This window comes from Syngnathus leptorhynchus, chromosome 2 (genome assembly GCF_054491065.1).
Source record: "Syngnathus leptorhynchus isolate UIUO chromosome 2, UIUO_Slep, whole genome shotgun sequence".
Classification (NCBI taxonomy): Eukaryota; Metazoa; Chordata; class Actinopteri; order Syngnathiformes; family Syngnathidae; genus Syngnathus; species Syngnathus leptorhynchus.
The window spans coordinates 8,982,638-9,002,270 of record NC_141196.1 but is presented as its reverse complement, the minus strand read 5'-3'; the positions used below and the strand labels follow the sequence as shown (position 1 = coordinate 9,002,270).

General features: G+C 40.8%; 1 protein-coding gene across 1 annotated transcript in view; it reads right to left on the bottom strand.

The window, feature by feature from the left end:
• Positions 1–18,971, bottom strand: part of flt4 (fms related receptor tyrosine kinase 4) — a 28,524-nt gene extending 9,553 nt beyond the window's left edge. The window contains exons 1-15 of the mRNA XM_085905782.1: positions 18,539–18,971; positions 17,874–17,970; positions 16,581–16,855; positions 13,726–13,862; positions 13,469–13,631; positions 10,566–10,705; positions 10,308–10,479; positions 9,228–9,345; positions 8,887–9,071; positions 6,802–6,967; positions 4,679–4,814; positions 4,120–4,228; positions 3,119–3,469; positions 2,334–2,480; positions 371–502 (exon numbers count right to left, since the gene is read on the bottom strand). Coding sequence (XP_085761908.1) covers positions 371–502; positions 2,334–2,480; positions 3,119–3,469; positions 4,120–4,228; positions 4,679–4,814; positions 6,802–6,967; positions 8,887–9,071; positions 9,228–9,345; positions 10,308–10,479; positions 10,566–10,705; positions 13,469–13,631; positions 13,726–13,862; positions 16,581–16,855; positions 17,874–17,962 — 2,320 coding nt within the window. The 5' untranslated portion in view covers positions 17,963–17,970; positions 18,539–18,971. The remainder of the gene's footprint in view (positions 1–370; positions 503–2,333; positions 2,481–3,118; positions 3,470–4,119; positions 4,229–4,678; positions 4,815–6,801; positions 6,968–8,886; positions 9,072–9,227; positions 9,346–10,307; positions 10,480–10,565; positions 10,706–13,468; positions 13,632–13,725; positions 13,863–16,580; positions 16,856–17,873; positions 17,971–18,538) is intronic.
• Positions 18,972–19,633: the final 662 nt, after the last annotated feature.

The following is a 19,633-nucleotide window of genomic DNA, read 5'->3' as shown; positions in this document are numbered from 1 at the left end:
GTGTGCAGGGGCGGAGCCAACTATTTTGACACAACATATCAATGGCCACACTGGTTCACAATCATAAAATGCACACATATCCAGAACCTTGCTCCAAATACTCAAGATAAAGTCCAAGTCAAACATTTTAGCCATGCTGGTTTGCTATGATAGGAAAGATACTCATTGAATTTCCCTCTCAAAATAAAATGCTCTGGTTATCTAAACATCAATTCTATTGGAAGTTGAACTCAGATCAACTGTACATTTGTTCATTAAATATATTGGTGAAATATTAATCATCGTTAGAAAATATCAATAGATCGAAGTAAATGGCATAGAAGTGAAAATAGCAATAAAGTCACAGGATTTCAAATATTGCGGGTCTCACCAATAACACGGATGGCAGCTGTTGAGTGCACGCAACCCCACAGATTACAGGCAGTGCAGGTATAAAGACCAGCATCCTCCTCCCGAACTCGCTGGATGCTGAGCGTTCGGTTTGAGTCCTGCAACTGGATCCCTGCAATGAGTCAAGAGTGGACTTTAGATCAGTACTTAAGCGATTTCAACCTCTGCCTGCTTTCATTCTGAAAATGTGGCTGCTATGATACTCAGTCATCTTAGTTATGCGCTAAGGTATGAAAGTAATCATCTTGATTAATGCTTACTAGACGCATCAAATGCCATGAAAGAGTTTCATTTTCTGTGTGATGTAATATCAACATTTACTCATGCTGGCTGCGGCCACCGTAGCCTCCAAGTATGTGTAGCTCCATGTGATGATGCATGTGATGGGGAGCACAACATACAACAATGCACTTGTGCGCTTTAACAAATCCCCAAACACTCACATAATTTGCTCAATGATAGATATTTTTTTTCCCATGGTCTACTTCTCTAATCTAAATTCATTATTCTTACATCCTACTATGTGTTGAATTGCATCTCCCCACAGGAACCTGTCATTCATCCCCTTATCTCCTACGGTGAGAATGTAATGAGTCATGACCATCATCAACAAATGATTTGTGCATGCGTGTGTGTGTGTGTGTGTGTGTGTGTGGCCAATACACATCTGTGCAAACGTTGTTGGAAATAATCGTTCATCTGTATGCATGAGCTGATAGTGGTGGGTCAACTGTAATAAAAAAAAAACTAACAAAAACAACAAACAAAAAATATCTGTCACTGTCAAAAATGGGAAATTTTTTACCACTTTTAGTCGAAATATTTATCTGAGCAATGTCCCAAAATGGACAATGTGGGCGTATCAGAGTGTGTTCAGCTTGCGAGGTGGCTGTTGAGGTGCTGTGTTGAACTATGCATTACCTACAGGAGTGTTTCATAAGATTTACTGATATAACGATAACTATATATAACTGGGCTGTCTGTCAAACCAAGGCGAAATTGTTGTTTGTCATTATGTTCGTCCATCAGAAGAAGGTCACCTCCTGGTTCACAATGGATGTTGAAAAGATGAACAGTGCCATTACTGTGGACAGTTCCAATGCCGTAATGACAAAAACGGGAAAAATTTGTTCCAGTATAAAATTGAATACCTTCCGTCATTATTGCTTCATGGAAATTGGTTTTGAATTGGTGGCAGAAGCTCCAGAGTCAAACACGATTCATTTCACGACACAGGTTGACTCACAAATTGTTGTAATTGCATACAAAGTAACCAGTTGATAATTAAGCCAATAAAACCTGGGTTGTAGTAGTTTGGGATTTTTTCACATTTATTTTGATTGCATTTTTATATCTTTTTTAAAGCGGGTCCATTAGTTTTTATCAGCTCTCTTTTTAAATACAAATGTTCAAAATAAACTACAAAATAATTAACAAAAAAAAGTAAAACAAAGTCCTTTTTTACCATAACTATAGGAAGTTTTAGAAACATAAAATGTAGCTTTAGTTAGAAATTGTTCTTGGTTTGTTAACAAAGATGATATTTCCAAATTGTTTCAGTTATTTTAATTTTCATCATTACCTATAATAATCTTACATACAACTAAATCAAAGAACAGTTAATCTATCCCTAATCCTCAGTGCCTATCCCCACTTTTCACTGGGAATAGGGACTGGATTTCCGAGCGAATAGCCCAAATCTATCTACTAGATGCCATTAAAATGCATGACATACATTTTTTTCATAATCCCAATTTTGTTTTAACAAAATGCAGATGAACTTCCAATGTGTTTTACATGTAAAATGAGGCTTTTTACCGTGAAAGTTTGACTTGAGAGATGCCACTTCCTTTTGTACTATTTCTGGCAGTTTTGCAAACTGAATATGAACGCTGACAAAAGGGTCGAGGGGCCTGGTAGACGATGCCGACGTGTTCACGCACCTGACATTTGGTGGAGCGGCTGGTTGTCTTTGAACCATGAGAGACGCGGCTGAGGTCTTCCCTCCACGTCGCACTCCATGTGCAGTGATTCCGTCACGTTCACCGTCTGGTTGGTGAGTCTCCGCTTGTAATGAGGCCCCTCCAGGCCTGACGAAGAAATCAGACAGTTGAAAGAAAATTGCACGATTGCATCTGTGTGAAAGTCAAAGTCTGATAATAATACATACAGTGAACCACCATACATAAATCAGTTTATGGGTGAGTGATATGCTAGCTATAATGCTATTGTGACGCTTCATGTGAAAGTAATCTGTGTTGAATAATTAACGACTTAATGAAGTCATTCATGTAACATGGATTAGGAGTTGCTTACATGCATGGCATTGATGGTTTATGAGCTTCCCTTCTGCTATTTTGTGGCATCAATACCCATTATTATTACAAAATATTTATTTGCACAGGCTCTACTCAATTTCCACACATGACAGCAGAGAGCAAAGGTGAAGAAACTCCCATTACATGACATGTATCAGGCGCTCGAGTGAGGTTGTAGTAGGCCAAACAGGCACGCATTGTTTTGTTCAGCCCCGCGGCACCTCGGCTCGATTTTCAGCGTCGTCTACGCTTCAAATTTTCTTCATTATGCAAGCGGGGACTTGCGTGGGTTGCTCGATGCATCACTGAGTGTTATGTGTTTTCATGGCGCGTTTCGAATTAGCCGCCTGTTTTTTATGTAGATGGACGGATATATGGCACATGAATGGTCGATCTCTTTTGTCCCTCACCTTTGACAGACATATATCTGAACAGACAATGCCTCTCGCCGCTCCGTCTGCTCTGAGCCTCACACACATAGTGACCCTCATCCTGCAGCTGTATGGCGGGTAGGGTGAAATCCAGGACCCAGCTGTTGGAGGCCTCCTGAAAGACGAGCTGTCCATCAAGGGCGACAGCGTAGAGATGCACGCTTCTGCAGTCCAGCTCCTGAGGCTTGCCCTGCAGGGCATTGGGGTCCAGGCGGTACCACTGCAGCTGATCATAGGTGTAATTGTCGGCCCTGCAGCACAGAGACACCTTCTCTTGCTCCAGGGGATTCTCTGATGGATGCACTTCCACGCTGAACCCCTCCGGGATGGCTGAACAAGAAATAACTTTTTAAAGTGGGCATTCTATGGTCTTGCTATGTAAATCAATGGGACCAAAGTGGAACAGCGGACCAGTATGTCGGCTGATACAATTGTCCAAAAAATGGTATCGTATTGATCTCGATAATAATGACACTACACTGTGAGTTTTCTTTCTTTTGATATTTTGCTTGACTAGCGTAGACAGAAGACAAAATTTGTTCCCTTGTGGGAGGCAACGCAGATGACTCTCAGCCAATCGAAGCGTCTCCCAGCTCATTGCCCTTTAAATTCAGCGCCGAGGGACTACGTGGTTGTCGTCCATGCAGAATATCAACATGTGCAGTGATTTTCACTGTTGAAAGAAACTGCAAGAGCTTCACTTGATGGAAATATATGTCGTATATAGTAACAAGTACAAGAAAGATGCTTTTTTTTTTTTTTTTGCAGCAGCAGAGGCCTACTCAATAATACATGTGTGTTCTTTGGCTAGAAAGGATTTTTCTGTTGAATTTTTTTAAACAGTGCCTTCCAAAGCTGTAAGTACAGTACAAACCAATGTTAAGAAAAACTAACAATTCAAACATTTATGAACATCAAAGCAGACAGCATCTATCAGTTGCACCGGAGGGGGAAAGACGAGCATAACGTTGCCTACTCACCGGTTACGTAGAAGTAAATGAGTCGTTCATCTTTGCCGACTTTATTCTCTGCAGAGCACTTGTATAGGAGAGACACGCTGGCGTTGCGAATTTGCAGTCGGCTGACTGTCTGTGGGTGAGAAGAAGAACAAGTTGGCTGTCAAGTGCTTCTCTGAGCAGACACAAAGTTGATTGTGTTTTGACAGCTTAACACAGAGCAAACGTCACTCAGCGATGACTGAACGTAGCACGAGACTGCACGTGCGCAGTACGCTACCACGTCAGTTTCGTTTTTTGTTTTCCAGCTGTGATTTCCTCTTCAGGGCAGAGAGAGATGAATACGTGCATGAGTGTGTTTGCATGGAACTCTTGCAGGAAGCCTGCAGAGGAAGCCCGTTCTAAATATTTCTACTGTGCAAATGGGTTTTGATTGACAAATTTTGTTATGGGGCTCAGGAAATTCAGGACGCTTCCACAAAAACATCCCGCGTCACGGCTCACGCTACTTATGTAAATCATCGTCATCTATCTTGCACTGTAAAAAGTGTGACGAGTCAGAATTAGAGAGCCTTGTTTTCACCTTCTGTCGTCCATCCACAAGTTCAACAGATGGTTCAATCACTTCCGATTCGTTCACAGCCCCTTCTAGGCAAATGTCCTGCCAGTCCTGACAGTCTGGGATCGTATCACCGCGGCCTTTCCTGTCTGGTCGCACCCTGGAGAGAAACACATTGATGACATCTCTCCTCATTGACATTCACAGCATAGAGTGGACTGTGGGGGTGACTGAGAACTACATCAAACCAGACATCCTGATGTGATATGTGATTTTGTTTTCTTTTCTCCCCCTTCATGCTGGTTTGTTTCATATCTGACTATCGCCATTACTTTAAACTGTGTCATCATGGAAATTTGTCGCTGTCAGTTCTACAAATTTAATGTAGCATATCAAAATCCTGTGAAGTCAGTCTTCTTTGGTGATTTGTTTCTCAATACATTAAATATGTTTGAAGATAATCCCGAAAAATGTGCGATGGAAGAGCAATTTAGCTCTCAATTGTTGAGATATATACTGTAGTTAAACTTTCTTTCACCTTCTCAGTTGGCCTGACTTTTCGGAGCAGGATTAAAAACTAGCCCAATGACGCATGTTGGCTGAGACGTGCACGTACGAGTTTCGTTATTTCATAAATGGCCAGCCACCATTAATGTGTGGGAACATGAAATTTAAACTGTTTTACAAGCGATACACTGAGTGTATGAGCGATATTTCCAACCTAAGGAGATAAACCAGTGTTAAGATTTTATAAAAATTTGAAGAGTGGACTCACTTTTATGAGATACACATGCATGCACAGACCAATAGTACTACATAAATATAGGTGGAATTTCATAAATTTGATTATTTGTCATATTTATTATTATTTTAATGATGATGATTATTATAATACTATTTCAGTAGTTTGATTCAAAAAGTGAAACTCATTTTTACATTGTAGGTTCATGAATCCAGTTCAACATGATTTTGATCTAAAATCTGATTTTAATAGTTTCTCCTGTAATATTCTAATTCCTTCTTGGTATCTTTTTTCATGAACTGTAATCCATAATCATTAGGAGCTTTATGCTGCTGATTCCGATATTAATCGTTCACGAGTGAGATTGGCCAATACAGATTCATATACCGATCACATGGATTAGCTGCACATTGTTCTATTTTAGAGCTACTCACAAATGGTTATTTTAAACATTGCTAAATCTGTCTGTTGTTATTTTACATTCATTCATAAAGTTGGGTAGTTGGACCAGACAAACCTATTCTTTTTAACATTGTTATTATTATTTAACATTATTTTCAATAATCAGTTTGCAAAAGATAGAAGATTATACCTGATTCCATGGCACGTTTATGAATCACTGAGTTACTAATTGTTTCTAAACCAACTAACCTGTGCTTGAATCGAATTGCGCTGTATCACTTCCATTCGAAAAGAAGTGAAATTGTTTAGCTCAAGAGAGCGTCAACAAAAAAACACACCTAAGGGCCAATGAAATTCTATACAAATATTTAAACTAAATAAGTGACCTATACAGACTTACTCACCCACACAAGAGGTGAGGATAGCTGAAATTGCCTGAAGCTTGTATGAAACAAATTTGCAGCCTTTGTGGAATACCGACATTAATATTCGAAAAAATATGGCAAGTGCAACACCTGGGGTTAAAGGAATATGAAAAAGTCTAACAATATGCTATGCGTGGTGGTGCAAAAAAAAACTATTCCATCATGTCAAGAGATTGAGTGCAGATGGCGAATGGGAGAAAAAGCCCAAGGCGGGGAAATATATGCCTGCTAATAAATGTGAGGATGTGTGAAAAGTTGGGTTGCGCGTGATTTATAGCGGCCAAATGTAAGCGCACGCATTCTCGAGAGGTTGCCATTCTAGCGCATTAGTATATATACCATGGTGGTTCTGAAAGAAAAAGCGTCAAGGCTGCTGGATGGTGGATAATGTAATAGAGCAGAGAAGGATCCAAGAGACTGACTCCAGCTTTTGTCTTTATCTCCTCCTCCTCCTCCTCAAGTTGTGCAACCACCTTCATCCTCTCCTCTTTGCTCACCCTCACACATATTCACTGCTTCACATTTTTTTCTTTTGTGTGTGTGAAAGCTGCCCAAGTGAGGGTAATATTTTCTCTTACATTCTGCCGCGAGTATTGTTGAGGACACAGGGGCCCCACTTCCTCCGCTGCCAGCGGATGGTGGGAGTTGGGAGACCATAGGCGGTGCACGTTAGTGTCTGACTGCTACCGCTGGGGTAAGGAGTGGATGGTTCTGCCACTTCTTTCTCATTTATCTGAGGGGCAACTGCAGTACAGAGGAATGGGTCAGACACAGACACATTTACACTCGTGGGATCTTTGCGTGTCACAGCAACAGACCTACTTTACTTGAGAACCTAGTTTTCTTACAATTTACCTTCATTCATTGCGTAACATTCCATTTATTTGCCTTGTCATTTCTGAGGCGCCTTCAGTTAGCCAGTCTGCTCGTTGAGTTGCTCTGTATCAATTTACAAATGTGATTATGCGTTTATTTGCTTTCAGTTTGTGATTTAAGTGATTGAAAGTGCGCCAGCAACTATATCCATCCTTGAGCACCTGTGAGGACGTTACTATATGTCCTAACTAGCGGTGGTAAGTTTGATTGAATTAGCTAATCGTGTTTCCGTAATGATTTTGTCCTGCGGTGGCAAACTGTGAGCCAGATCTGCTTTTTTGATTGCACTGCATCGTCAGACATTTGTGTCAGTCTCAATAATACTGGAGACCTGAATTTTATCTTAAGGTTCCATTTACATAGGGTGGCTATTAACTATAAATCTGAAATAGAGCAAGCTTTTACACAGAGATACCGCACAATTAAAAGTCATAAATGTCAAGGTGCTTTGTATACAAAACCCAGCAAAGCAATTTATTGGCCATACGAGTGCAAGTCACCAGCAACGTCTGGCATGCTTTTATAAAACACCCAAAGAACGACAATTGCTTTCATCATAAAATGAGGAAAGAGCTGAGCGGTAAACTTCACAGCCCATTGCACGTCATGGATTTGTTTTCTTATGGCTCTGAAACTCAGCTTGAAAGACAGAACATTGCCAGGTCAACTTAGCCCCTTATTTTTGTTTCTCTCTCTTTTTTTTTACAAAACAGAAGAAAATGATCATTCATTTTGTCTTGGCTTGCATTACACCAGCCATTACAATTATTGTCTTGGAAATAGTTTGGATCCATTTCTCTGTGATCCTGGCAAAAAAACATTCACATATCATCCTTCTGTGGGGTTTTGATTATGCGCAGCGGATTTTCTTGGATGCTGAAATGTACCAACAACCATCCATTCAGTCATTTTCTACACTGCTTATCCAGGATTACTGGAATGATGGAGTCCATCCCAGCTGGAAAGCAAGTCACATGAAACCTCTGACGTTCAATGCGCTTGAAGTCAAATGGTTCAGAATTCGACCAGTCGCACAATTGCTTGAAATTTTTGTAGATTTGTCTGTGATTTTGAAAATGCTATTAAAAGTTAAACACAACTGAACTGCATTTCGCCAGTAATTCTTTTGCGTGCCACTGGAGGGAGCATATGCGTACCGAGAGAGAGAGAGAGAGAGAGAGAGAGAGAGAGAGAGAGAGAGAGAGAGAGAGACGGAGAGAGACAGAGAGAGACAGAGAGAGACAGAGAGAGAGACACACAGAGACAGAGAGAGAGACACACAGAGAGAGACAGAGGGGGGGGGAAACAATACAATTGTTTCAACAAAAAACAATAAGCTAGTCTGCTGTGTTTGTGAGTAGACATTTTGGAATCAACATTCCAAACTCGTTTTTGCAGGTTCTCCATCCTCAGGGGGGGGCACCCTGAAAAATATCTATATATTTTCACCAGTTCAACAGAGAGCTGCACTGTGGTATATTTGAAAGAAGAAAATCACAACTTTAGGAAAATATTGCTCTTACTTTTTTGTCCCCTTTCTGATATCTTGCCTCTCTCAGCAGGATCAGGAATGTTTTCATGGCCTCGACAGCCATCCTAAACTAAACTGGAAAGAACTCTACCCAACAATTGGGACTATGCCCGTTCTATTTCTCATCACTTGTCATTTATTCAAATACAATTTTAGATTCAAATTCATTTTCTCCACAAAAGTAGATAACTTATATCACCTTTGTTTTGACACATTGACACATGGGCGTATCTCTATCTAGGGAGCACTTACGTACCATTGACAACTAGAGTAATGTTGCGTCTCCTCTCCAGGGCTGCTGCACTGTTCTTCAGCACCACCGTGTAGAGGCCAGCATCCCCTGGAGCGACATCTTTGATCTCCAAGGCGTGGTTTGGGTGAATTCTCAGACGCTTCATCTTGAACTCGGGTCGTTCGTTAATCAGCTTTCCGTCTCTGTACCTTTGATACACAACACAACAGAGCACAGCTGCTCCAGTGCCTCCCATTGAGGTGCACTCCTAATTAAGTGGGTAAATCTCAAGATGGAGAGGCCTAATTATGCTTTTAGTATCTGTCTGTTAGACTTAATGGACACAACGGGGGGCCTCAACTTACCATTGTGTTTCAGGAGTGGGGAACGCAGACACGTTCACATGCAATTTGAATGACTTCTGGCCAGATGTTACCTCCACCACTGGTCCACTTCTGTAGTCCAGGTTTATAAATGGCTTTTCTGGGATTAAAGACAATATATTCTACTTGGCATATATCTAGAGACCTGTACAGTGAAGTTAGCCCTTTGTTGGCCATTAACTCGTAAAATCCAACCAGAGGGCAGCACATATTTAAATAATGACACCGGCAGATGAAAGCTTTGAGTAGGACTCGTTTTTTTCCACAGCTATTTTTATGTTAACATTGAAAATGTAAGTAGCCATCCTTTCATTTTTTATGTGCTCATTTGGGTTGCAGGTGAGTCAAAGCCTAGCAACTCGCTTGTGGGTATACTCCAGTCCTAACCAAGTGCACAAACTCAAGAAGCCTTGAGGACTGAGAAGTGAAACATCTCAGCCGTGATAAATGTCATGGCCCCATTTCAGACCAAATAAAGTTTTTTCATGATCCATTCTGTAGCAGGCATTCAACGTGATGGTAACACTGTTTCTCTTTAAAATCCAATTTCAGCATTGGTTAGCGCAGATGGCCTGGACTGCACGTGGGAGGTCCTGCTTTGATTCCTGCTTCGGGTATGTCTCCAGTCCAACTTCTTTTTTGTCTTATCTATTCATTTAAATTTAATAAATGAGTGCATTCTTGCATTTATATTTAAGATATATTGAATTAGATTCTCACACGATTAGACTTGCCGTCAAATTTTCGCTTTTCAGCATTCACACGCAATTTCTGCAGAAATTGCGCATTTTCTATTTTCAATTGTTTTTCATTTTCAAAGTTTGTTTGTGAAAATGTGTTTCTCTTTTTTATTTTAGCGATAGTTATTTTGTTAGTTTTTGTGAACAACTTGGACGGACGTATCACCCACTTTGTCATGATTCCCACTCTAATTAATCAACAATTACTTCCTATGCAAAGTGTTTAAACACTTTAGTGTGTGGTGATTGAAGCATTTATATTGTCTGGGTGATTCAGAAAATAACTAAAAATCCCAAATCAAGAAACTGAGTCTGTGCATACCGTGAATTATGACCTGCATTGTTTTGCTCTGTGCGAAGTCCACGTTAGTGACGTTGCAGGTGTATGGGCCAGAATCCGTAACAGAAGTGCTTTGGATGGTCAGAATGTTGACTGCTTCTGTGGTGTGAGACAGTGTGTCCCGATGGTATTTAGTGTCTACCGAGTTGTTGGTCTGGTCAGAGCAAACAAGAGGGCGAGCTTTGTTTAAAGTCCTGGAGATTTGAACAATCTATCGCGTTCGTGGCACCTTCTGCTAACCTGCATGCCTGGGTAGGACCACTTGATGGTCGCCGCAGTGTTGAACTCCACCTGTACTGTGCAGTTGAGGGTAAGGGCCTCCCCCGCTATCATCTCCACGGGTTCCTCGGGAAACAGCTTGACATCGTAAACTCGACTTCCTGTCCGGGAAAGACAGAGGGAGGTCACAGTGACACTGTCAGCAGTTTTTCCTTCCTCACACGACCAAAGGAAATGGCTCTCTTTGGACCAGAGGAACCATCTTACTATACACAAGCTCACGGTGTTTCCATTGATGTGTCAGAATATTGACATTACCAGGATGTTGTCAAGTCTCAATTGAAGATAAAAGACATAAAATAAGGTATCGTTGGACGCTCTCCACTGTGGTTCTCGGAAATGCCTTTTGGTGTACAGTATACGTGTAACGCTGCTCTGTGTGTGCTTGCTTCAATGACCGATAAACATTTCAGTTCAAGACCCGCTCTACGCTCCCACTCCTGACCGTTGCTTTTTGCTGGCAGTTGCCCGGCTACGACTTTCGGTTCACCCTCGGAGGTGAATATTTTCGCACTGGGCTTGCATAGAGCTAGCGTTTCTTTCACTTACCACATAATGAGAGTAAAAAAAACATAACATTTTCCTTAATTTAGTCAAAACCAGGGGAGATTTTTAGGGCCGCTGTAACACGAAACTGAATTAAGATTATGCAGTCGTAATTACTAAAACTGCGAGATAGCGCTGATGTAAAAAGGGGGAATTAACTCATGTGGATGCTCAGCCACACTCAGGGACACAGTGGCGAAACACGTTGTGAAATCATTTGCATTCATTTCAAAATAAAACCATGCCTGTAAAGCGGTCAAACATCCACAAGAGGCAACATCCACAAACAGTATTATATTACTACAAATTCTCATCACAAACTAAACCTTAACAGACCAGGTTAATGTAAGCTTGAGTTGATTTCAATTCATCAACTTTAATGACCACAACACAAAACCAAGATATCCGGTAGCCATTTAGAATAAATGTGATTTATACATTGCATGGGTTACTGAAATGTCATGTGTTCCTCTCCATTGCTGTTTCTCTAGCGTTAAAATATATTGCCAAAAATGCTTCACTGTATCAATTAATGAATGCTATTTATCAACTGTATGAACTAAGTTAACGCATTTCTAGATTTATTCTATCCATCGTATTTCTGAGGGCTCGCATGAAGAAAAGATTATGTACAAATATTCTTTCAGCGCTGATGAATGTTGTTCACCTGCTTTTCTAAGCAATCAAAAGCTCCCTTCGTGATGAAAAATATCTTGCAAGGCTTGGGAACTTGTTGCGCTGTTGGCGGTTGCAATGACAAGCAGAAGGAAATGAATCTGTGACTAGAGAATCGATGTTGCTGGATTAACATTGCATTCAGGGACTAAGACTGCAAATGAGCTAAAGTTTGTGGCAAGATAACATTAACTGGAAGTGGCTTGAACGTGTCGTTCTGACAAAAGCCCCTTGTGTGCAAAGCACAATTATGCCTTTATTTCATTTGCTCTGTGCACATAATGGTCCACGTAGTAACATAAAATGGGAAATCACTTTTGAGGAAATGACATGATGACATAAAATAAAAGAAGCGATAAGTACTAATTGGTATGCACAAGGATGGCGTTTTAATTATTCAACAACGGCGCTCATATTTGGTGGACAGCAGTCGAATTAGAGGTTTTGCTACAACAAAATTGGATTGGTCTGGAACTTATTTATTTCAGTCGTTCAATTCACTTTGAATTAAATAGGAATTTGCTTTCTGAAGAGTATCTTCTCATAGCTAAATATAAACGTATTACCTGCGTTGAACTACCTGTATATTTGATATATTTGCAGATGCTTTTAAATTCTTTCCGGGGGGGGAGCAAGCTTTTAATTTGAAAAGAAGGAAATTATGCTGGAGTCCTACTGTGAACAGCTAAATTAAAAACAGTGTGCTTCAACAACATAACAAGCACCCTTGCTATGAGAGCACATCATCATTTCCAGATTAGCATAACATTGATAAAGCTCTTGAAAACATTTGAAGGACAATAAAATCTGCAACAATAAGTACTTAATGACATTTTTTATTTTTTTTGTCCCATAGGCTATTGTGCCACATCACTTGTGACTCACAAAGCAGAGACAAGTTTAATGTGATATTTAATTTCCCTCAAAATCTTTTGTGTGGGATACATGTAGCCCAGTCAAATTTTGTCAAGGTTACAACCTGATTTCATGTCAGTGGAACTTTGTGCAGTTTCATTCTTGTGCTGATTAAAAGAATATTCACGGGAAACATCATTTTTAGTCTGGGTTTTTAGGTGAACCTGTTTGACATCTCTTGTGTGTATGTGTTTCTCTGCTGCTGTTTTGGTTAGTGACAGGGCTTCCAATGGGCTCTGCAGTTGACTATATAAAGTCCCTCCATGAACTGGGGTGATCATATTTTTTTTCCCTGATGGGAAAACAGAGTCATCTATTTGAAAGAGTCGTTTATGTTAAGTGGACAATTGACCTGGTGACTAATCGTGGCGCCGCATCCATGCGAAGAAAACAATTTGTGGAAATAAGTGAGTTTATATCCAGACAATTGCTAACATTAATTAAAAGCAATTGAGCTGAATGACCTTTGCTTTGCTTTGTCACCAACAGTTAATCCCTGGTGGACTTTTTAGATTCTGGTAATGCAGGTACTTCCCTCTGATGAGAATGACATTGTCTAATGCCCATCCTGCAATCAATGCTATTAGCCAGGTAGTCACCTCAATCCATGTTATCTTAAATTGGCACAGCCAGTCATTATTTCACATGACCTCCTTCCGTGTCGACTCCCCTCATTGATATTCCATCGCCTCTCCCAGTATGCACACAGCAGCTTCCTGCTTATTTACCTGTAGTGTGGATCAAGTAATTTGCCGTGTACTCTTTGCCTTCGAGGACGGCCACGCACGACAAGATGATGAGTGTCGGCACGGTGTTGATGACGTGCCTGGGAATGATCCACCCTCGTTTGTTGTCCCAAGTCAGCTTGTTCAAGTCCAGTGGGATGGGAGACTGAAATCACAGAACCATAACAAGCTATTAAATGCTCAATTGACTTTGATTAGACTACAAAAAAAACACAAAAAAACTGCGTCCTTCAACTAACCGCATATAGTGTGACATTGAGGTCGGGTATTGTGACCAGACATGGCACGACAATGTCTGTGGAATAAAGTGTGACATAAAGGTTCTCCAGGTTGTTGTTGTTGGCTTCGTCCCTCCTGAGGAAAGGCTGTTCGGGGTCTGGATGCAGATGGAAAACAGCAGGTCATTAATGAGTCGCCCTCATAGCTGCTGGGATAATGGCAGCCATTGCAGTGAGCCAAATACATCGCAGGCTCGTAATGACCCCAAAGGGCACACCAGACGGGAGCTTTATTGATATTACCATCATATGCGTAAGCATACTGTGCTCCACTCCCACATATTTTGATTCAATCTCCAACACCTTGATTCATTTCCTTTTGTGACTCGCAGCTAATGTGGCGCTAATGTTGTGTCACCCATTTTCGTCGCAGCTGTTATCGCTGAAACTGGCCATATTGCCGCACGCCAGCTTGCTTATCTCTTAACGCTCTCCCGCCAGCGCCGCGAGGCGTTGTACGCCGGCCATCGATGATGTATTACCGCTGACAACTACTCACATTTTTTCCTTTCACCTTTTCTTCCAAAGCCATTTCTGTTATAGCCGTACTCAAATCTGAAGGCATAGACGGACCAATAAGGTACAACTTTTCAGAAGGAATCACGGCTGGTATTATATTGAATTTGAGCACGTGTGGGTGGGTGCCTGTTGTCTAGGGCAGACAGATTAAAGGGCCTGGTTAACTGTATCCACATGCTGTACAACTGTATCCCACCTCATGACGCCTCTCTTCTAATTGATGACTGCAGCTTCATCTGCTTCTTATCAGCCCACCTGGTTAGATGTGTGGAAGCTGTTTTGGCACCTTGTCAGAGGGGCAATAAAGCATTTCACATGAATGGACCTTGCCGTCGGTTTCTCTGAGCTACTTCCTTCTTGGTCTTTTCGCAGCAAGGCAAGCATACGACCCAACTGTCCCCTAACATCAGCGTAATTAAAACTAATGTACGTTAAGACGTTACATCAAATGATCAGAAAAATGCCAAATGTCAACGTCCATTTGCTGTGCCACACACTGATGATTGCTCAAATTAACGTGACGCTAAAATGATGGAATCCTTTCAGTGAAGAGTCACATCAGAATTAATTGCCGTCCAAATTATAAACATCTTGAAAAAGATAGATCTTCTTTGATATTGTGTGGTTAGGTAAGGTTACATGTCTCCTCAATGATTCTGTCAGAATCCTCCCAGGGGAAGTTACATTTCTGGAAAGCGGAAGCATGATATGGTGTTGTTCATAAAATACTAAATAACCTTTCCAGTTATTGCAAAAATTGCATGGAGCTGCCCACGCTTACCTTTATCAACCACTTTGAATCTCTAATTTCTAAACGGCTCATCGAGCACCTCTCTGGGCTTGATTCGACTGATGAAAAGTCGACAACGGCGCTTTGAAGCAGCTTTGCCATTGAAATGATTTTCCAACGGGTGGGTTAGAGAGATGTGTTTTGGGACCCGAAACTCCCAACAAATAGAGAAATTAAACAAATAGTCAGGCCAAAGACTTGGTGACCATCTCTGGCAAGAGGAGAAATGAGAGAACAAATTTAGGTGAAAAAGATCAAGCGCTGACTCACTGCAGCAGTAGTACAAACAAAATGATTGCTCAAATGCAGGGAAGAGGATCTTTTCCCCCAAGTCATCCTGTTTTCAAAAACGTATGCTGCATGTAGTAATCCTTTCCCCCCTTTATTCTCTTTTGCTGTTTTGGATGAGCATTCTCCAATGTTATGTTTTAGCGTGTGTCTTATGGATGCCTTTCCATTCTATCATTGCTAGATCGGGCTGCCCCCCACCCCTTTCCATAATTGCCTCGTAAAAATGCGATTAATAATTTTTGCTAAGCCTCAATTAACATTGCGTGTACAGTGCTAATTTCATTAGGTGACTGGGGGCATCAACAGATGCTTTTTCCATTATATTGAGTCCAAAATTGTGTTTTTAATACAGTTGTGTTTTTATGATCATTTGTCCGTTTCATAACACTTACCCCTTGCTTGACTGGTTGCGACTCAGTCACAGGGTGGTTGCAAATGGGAACTGAAGGCAATGCAGAACTCAAGTGGTTTTCATAATACCTTAACTCCTCTCTCAACTCATCAGAACAGCACTAATATCGCAGAGGAAGGATACATAGTCGGATATAAAACGTGGCATAAACGATCAATGTGTATCTCTAATTTTTACCAGCAAATCAAAGCTAGAATTGGCCAATCGACGACTCGTATCTCACACATCTCTTGTAAGCCAATTCACTAGTAGGGCTAATTTAGAATTGAGTATTCTGTTGATTATTCCAATGATTCATCAAATAATTGGATACAATTGTGCATTACAATACCATTAAAGTGCATTACAATACTATTTTTGTCTAGAATCCGTTTTTTCAACCAACTCATTTCGTATTGTTTAGTGATTAATAAAAACACTAAACAGCATTTAAGCAATATCACAGGAGAGTGGTTGATGTTGCACTCACCAACCTTTTTGAAATAGATCCAAGAGTGGTTTGCTCACTATTTTCCAAAGTCAAAGCAGACCTTTGCAAATGTCTAATTTTGATTAAACACCAAAAGATTGGTCCACTTGGAAACGCTGCTGAACTACAAAAAATAGCATCAATTATCAAAGCAGACTTTTGCAAATGTCCAATTTTGATTCAACACCAAAAGATTGGTTCCACTTGGAAACGCTCCTGAACTACTAAAAATAGCATCAATTCTGAGTGGAGGCGTGACAAGCTAATGAAGTGGAAAACGGGAATAATTGGTTGGTGGTCAACTATTTTTTTGCATGTGTAGGACGATGACTCACCCCTGACAAAGACATAAGTGCTAACAGCCGTGATGTCGTCAATGAAGGCCTTCACATCCTTATAGTGGCAGCGGTAGTAGCCGGTGTCTCGTGCCAGCGTGCCGGTAAGGATCAACTTCTTGCAATATGGAATCCCAGGTTGGCCTGGACACTCGCTGACCAGGACTGCCCTGTCCCCCAGGGGCCTGGCAAGAGGCGCCTGGCCTTGACGCCTGCTGAGCTTCTGTTCGACCAGAGACCGGTCAGGCCAGGCCCAAGTTAGAGTGCGTTGTCCCCTGAGGAGGGCCCAGAGGTCATTTTCACGTCAGTTAGAATGTTGATTTCAACAACACCGAAGTGTCACTTGTGAAATGTCCAGACTTTAGAACTACAAAAGTGGAAATTCCGTGTGTGTGTGTGTGTGTGTGCCTGTCGGGTGAAGCCTGTAATTTCCTCTGTGCATCGATCCACACATTCTTGTTTTATGGCTTAAATTGAGTTACAAGAGAACATTTAAACCTGCAGGCACACTGTGAGTACTCTCGCCACCTACGCATGTCCGCATCTGCGGACAGTTCCAAATGATGATGACTGGAAATAAATCTGGAAATGGAGAAAAAAGTTCTCTTTGGGCTATTTTCCAGTCATTGTGAGCGGACACTTTTGGGACCATTTTTCTTTGTAAAAATGTGATTGACAATAAAAGACTTTCCCAGAAGATACTGACACTTTGCACAAGAAATACCATAAAAGAGCCTTGTTGGGAAAAGTTCAAGTGTGAAAAATGATTCATAGGAGGGCAATTTTCAAGACAGTGAAAGGAAACTTGTGAATGATTGACGACTTGTCAGGAGAATGCATAGATAATATCAAATGATGATCATACTATTCTGCTTTCAAAATCAATTTACATATTGGATAATGATTACACGGAAAACACATTTCAGTGTTGACAATATATTTGATTGTTTTGTGGGTTTTACTTTCAATTCATGCAATTTTCTTCCTCTCAAAACGTATACGTGGCTATTCCTCTGGACAATGGATGTGCTATGTCCTTGTCTGCACATTTCATGCATATGATCATTGTCACAGCGAGATTTATTACGTTAGCACTTTTAATTACAATCCTTTCAACGCTAGATTCTAGATATGTGGCACGGGAAAAAAAAAATTGTGAACGCCATTTGTCTCGAATATTTGATTATATCCCTGCTAGGCATTGTTGTGGAGTCAAAGTCTGATTTAACCGTCCTAGAACAAAAACAAGTTATACACGAGTATTGTTGGTGTCTAAGCACAGCACAAACATACCTGCATGTGATAGTGAGTGTTTCGTGGACTGGAATCACAAGTTCATTTTTGGAGTTCTCCAGAACAGGCGGCGTCATAGAGAAGCCCATCACTAGACCTGTATAGGCAACAAGCAATCTGTGTTGGATTCATGTGTCACAGGGGATCAAACGTTTTAATGGCGCTGCTGCAATGCTGTCAAATGTCAGACACACTTTAGTAACCTGTGAGCTGACTTACAGCAGCTTGGACGCCAAGTTGTTGATTACATTTACAAGGACATCTAGGGGTAATGGCTTTTCGTCTTTTGTGCTGAGAAACAACTGGACAGACAAAATGTGGGTCATTCAAGAAATCACACAGCACTTGCGACTTATTCTCTTTGAAAAGATTTGGTTTCTTTGTGGTTAAAATAAGTCGGTAAAAAGTTGGACTTTGGGACTGAAGGGTCATTGGCTCCAGATCAGATTCGAGACAAACTGATTAATAGATGCCATTTAATTCCCTGAGATGTCCACAGGTCAGGTTTCTCTTGTAACATTAAGCAAAAAAACAAAAAAAATACAAACATGAATAAAAATAATACTAAATAAATAAAAATGCAAAGAAGACGATTGGCGAATCAAAAATACGTAAACATTAATACTGTCCCTCTCCAACAAACAAATGTGCAGTGATCCACTCACGTTGTGTGATGCATCAAATAATCCATCCATCCATTTTCCAAACCGTTTTGTCCCCCACGGGGGTCGCGGGCGTGCTGGAGCCTATCCCAGCCGTCATCGGGCAGTAGGCTGGGGACATCCTGAACCGGTTGCCAGCCAATCGCAGGGCACACAGAGACAAACAACCATCCACACTCGCACTCACACCTCAGGACAATTTAGTCTTCAATCGGCCTACCAAGCATGTTTTTGGGACTTGGGAGGAAACCCAAGTTTCCTGTTGCATCAAATAATCAAGAAATAAAAAACACTTTACTTTTTCTTTTTTGGGGGAGTTCTGTCTATTGCAAATGAGATAAAGATTTCATTACCAAGACGATGACACAGCAGAACAAAAGCAAATGCCAACTGCAAAATGCACAGGACCCCCTAAAGTAAGCATGGAATTGAATTTTTCTTTGTGGATTCAGCATTTCCTCACCAAGCCATTGAATTAGTAAACTTGAAAGTAGTGCAGCATGCGACGGACACATTACCACACATGAGAAAGACCCCCACAACAAAGACTTCATTGTGCATCTAAAAAAAAAATCAAAGCAACTCTTACCACCTTTTGGCTTTGCTTTTGATAATGTAGTCATCTATTGTGTGAAAGTGGCGGATTTTCATTGAGCCTAGCTTACAAGTCAAAGGCTGAAAAACTCGGTGTTGAGATGATTAGTATCTACATTTAAATTCAGAATGGCTTAATCAAAAACTCATTTTTGAGAATAGCATGCCAAGAAGGAAAATCAGTATTTTTCTCATTTCAAACTTCTTTTACAATATATTGGCTTTAGCATTTAAAAGCACACAAAGAACCCCATAACAAGAGAACCTTGACCCCTCTAACCTTGCGTGTTGTCTCTCAGGGCATCGGAAGTGTGTGATAAAGTATTCTGGTACCATTTATCACTAGCAGCATAAATTTAAATAATCTTGAAATGAAAATCAAAGTACAAAAGTCAAACTGCATGCAAATCATTAATTCTCAAAAAAAAAAAAGAAAATAAATACAAATGCAAATGCATTCATTCAATTGAATCGCTCCACAAATAAAAAGGGACTAACAGTCTG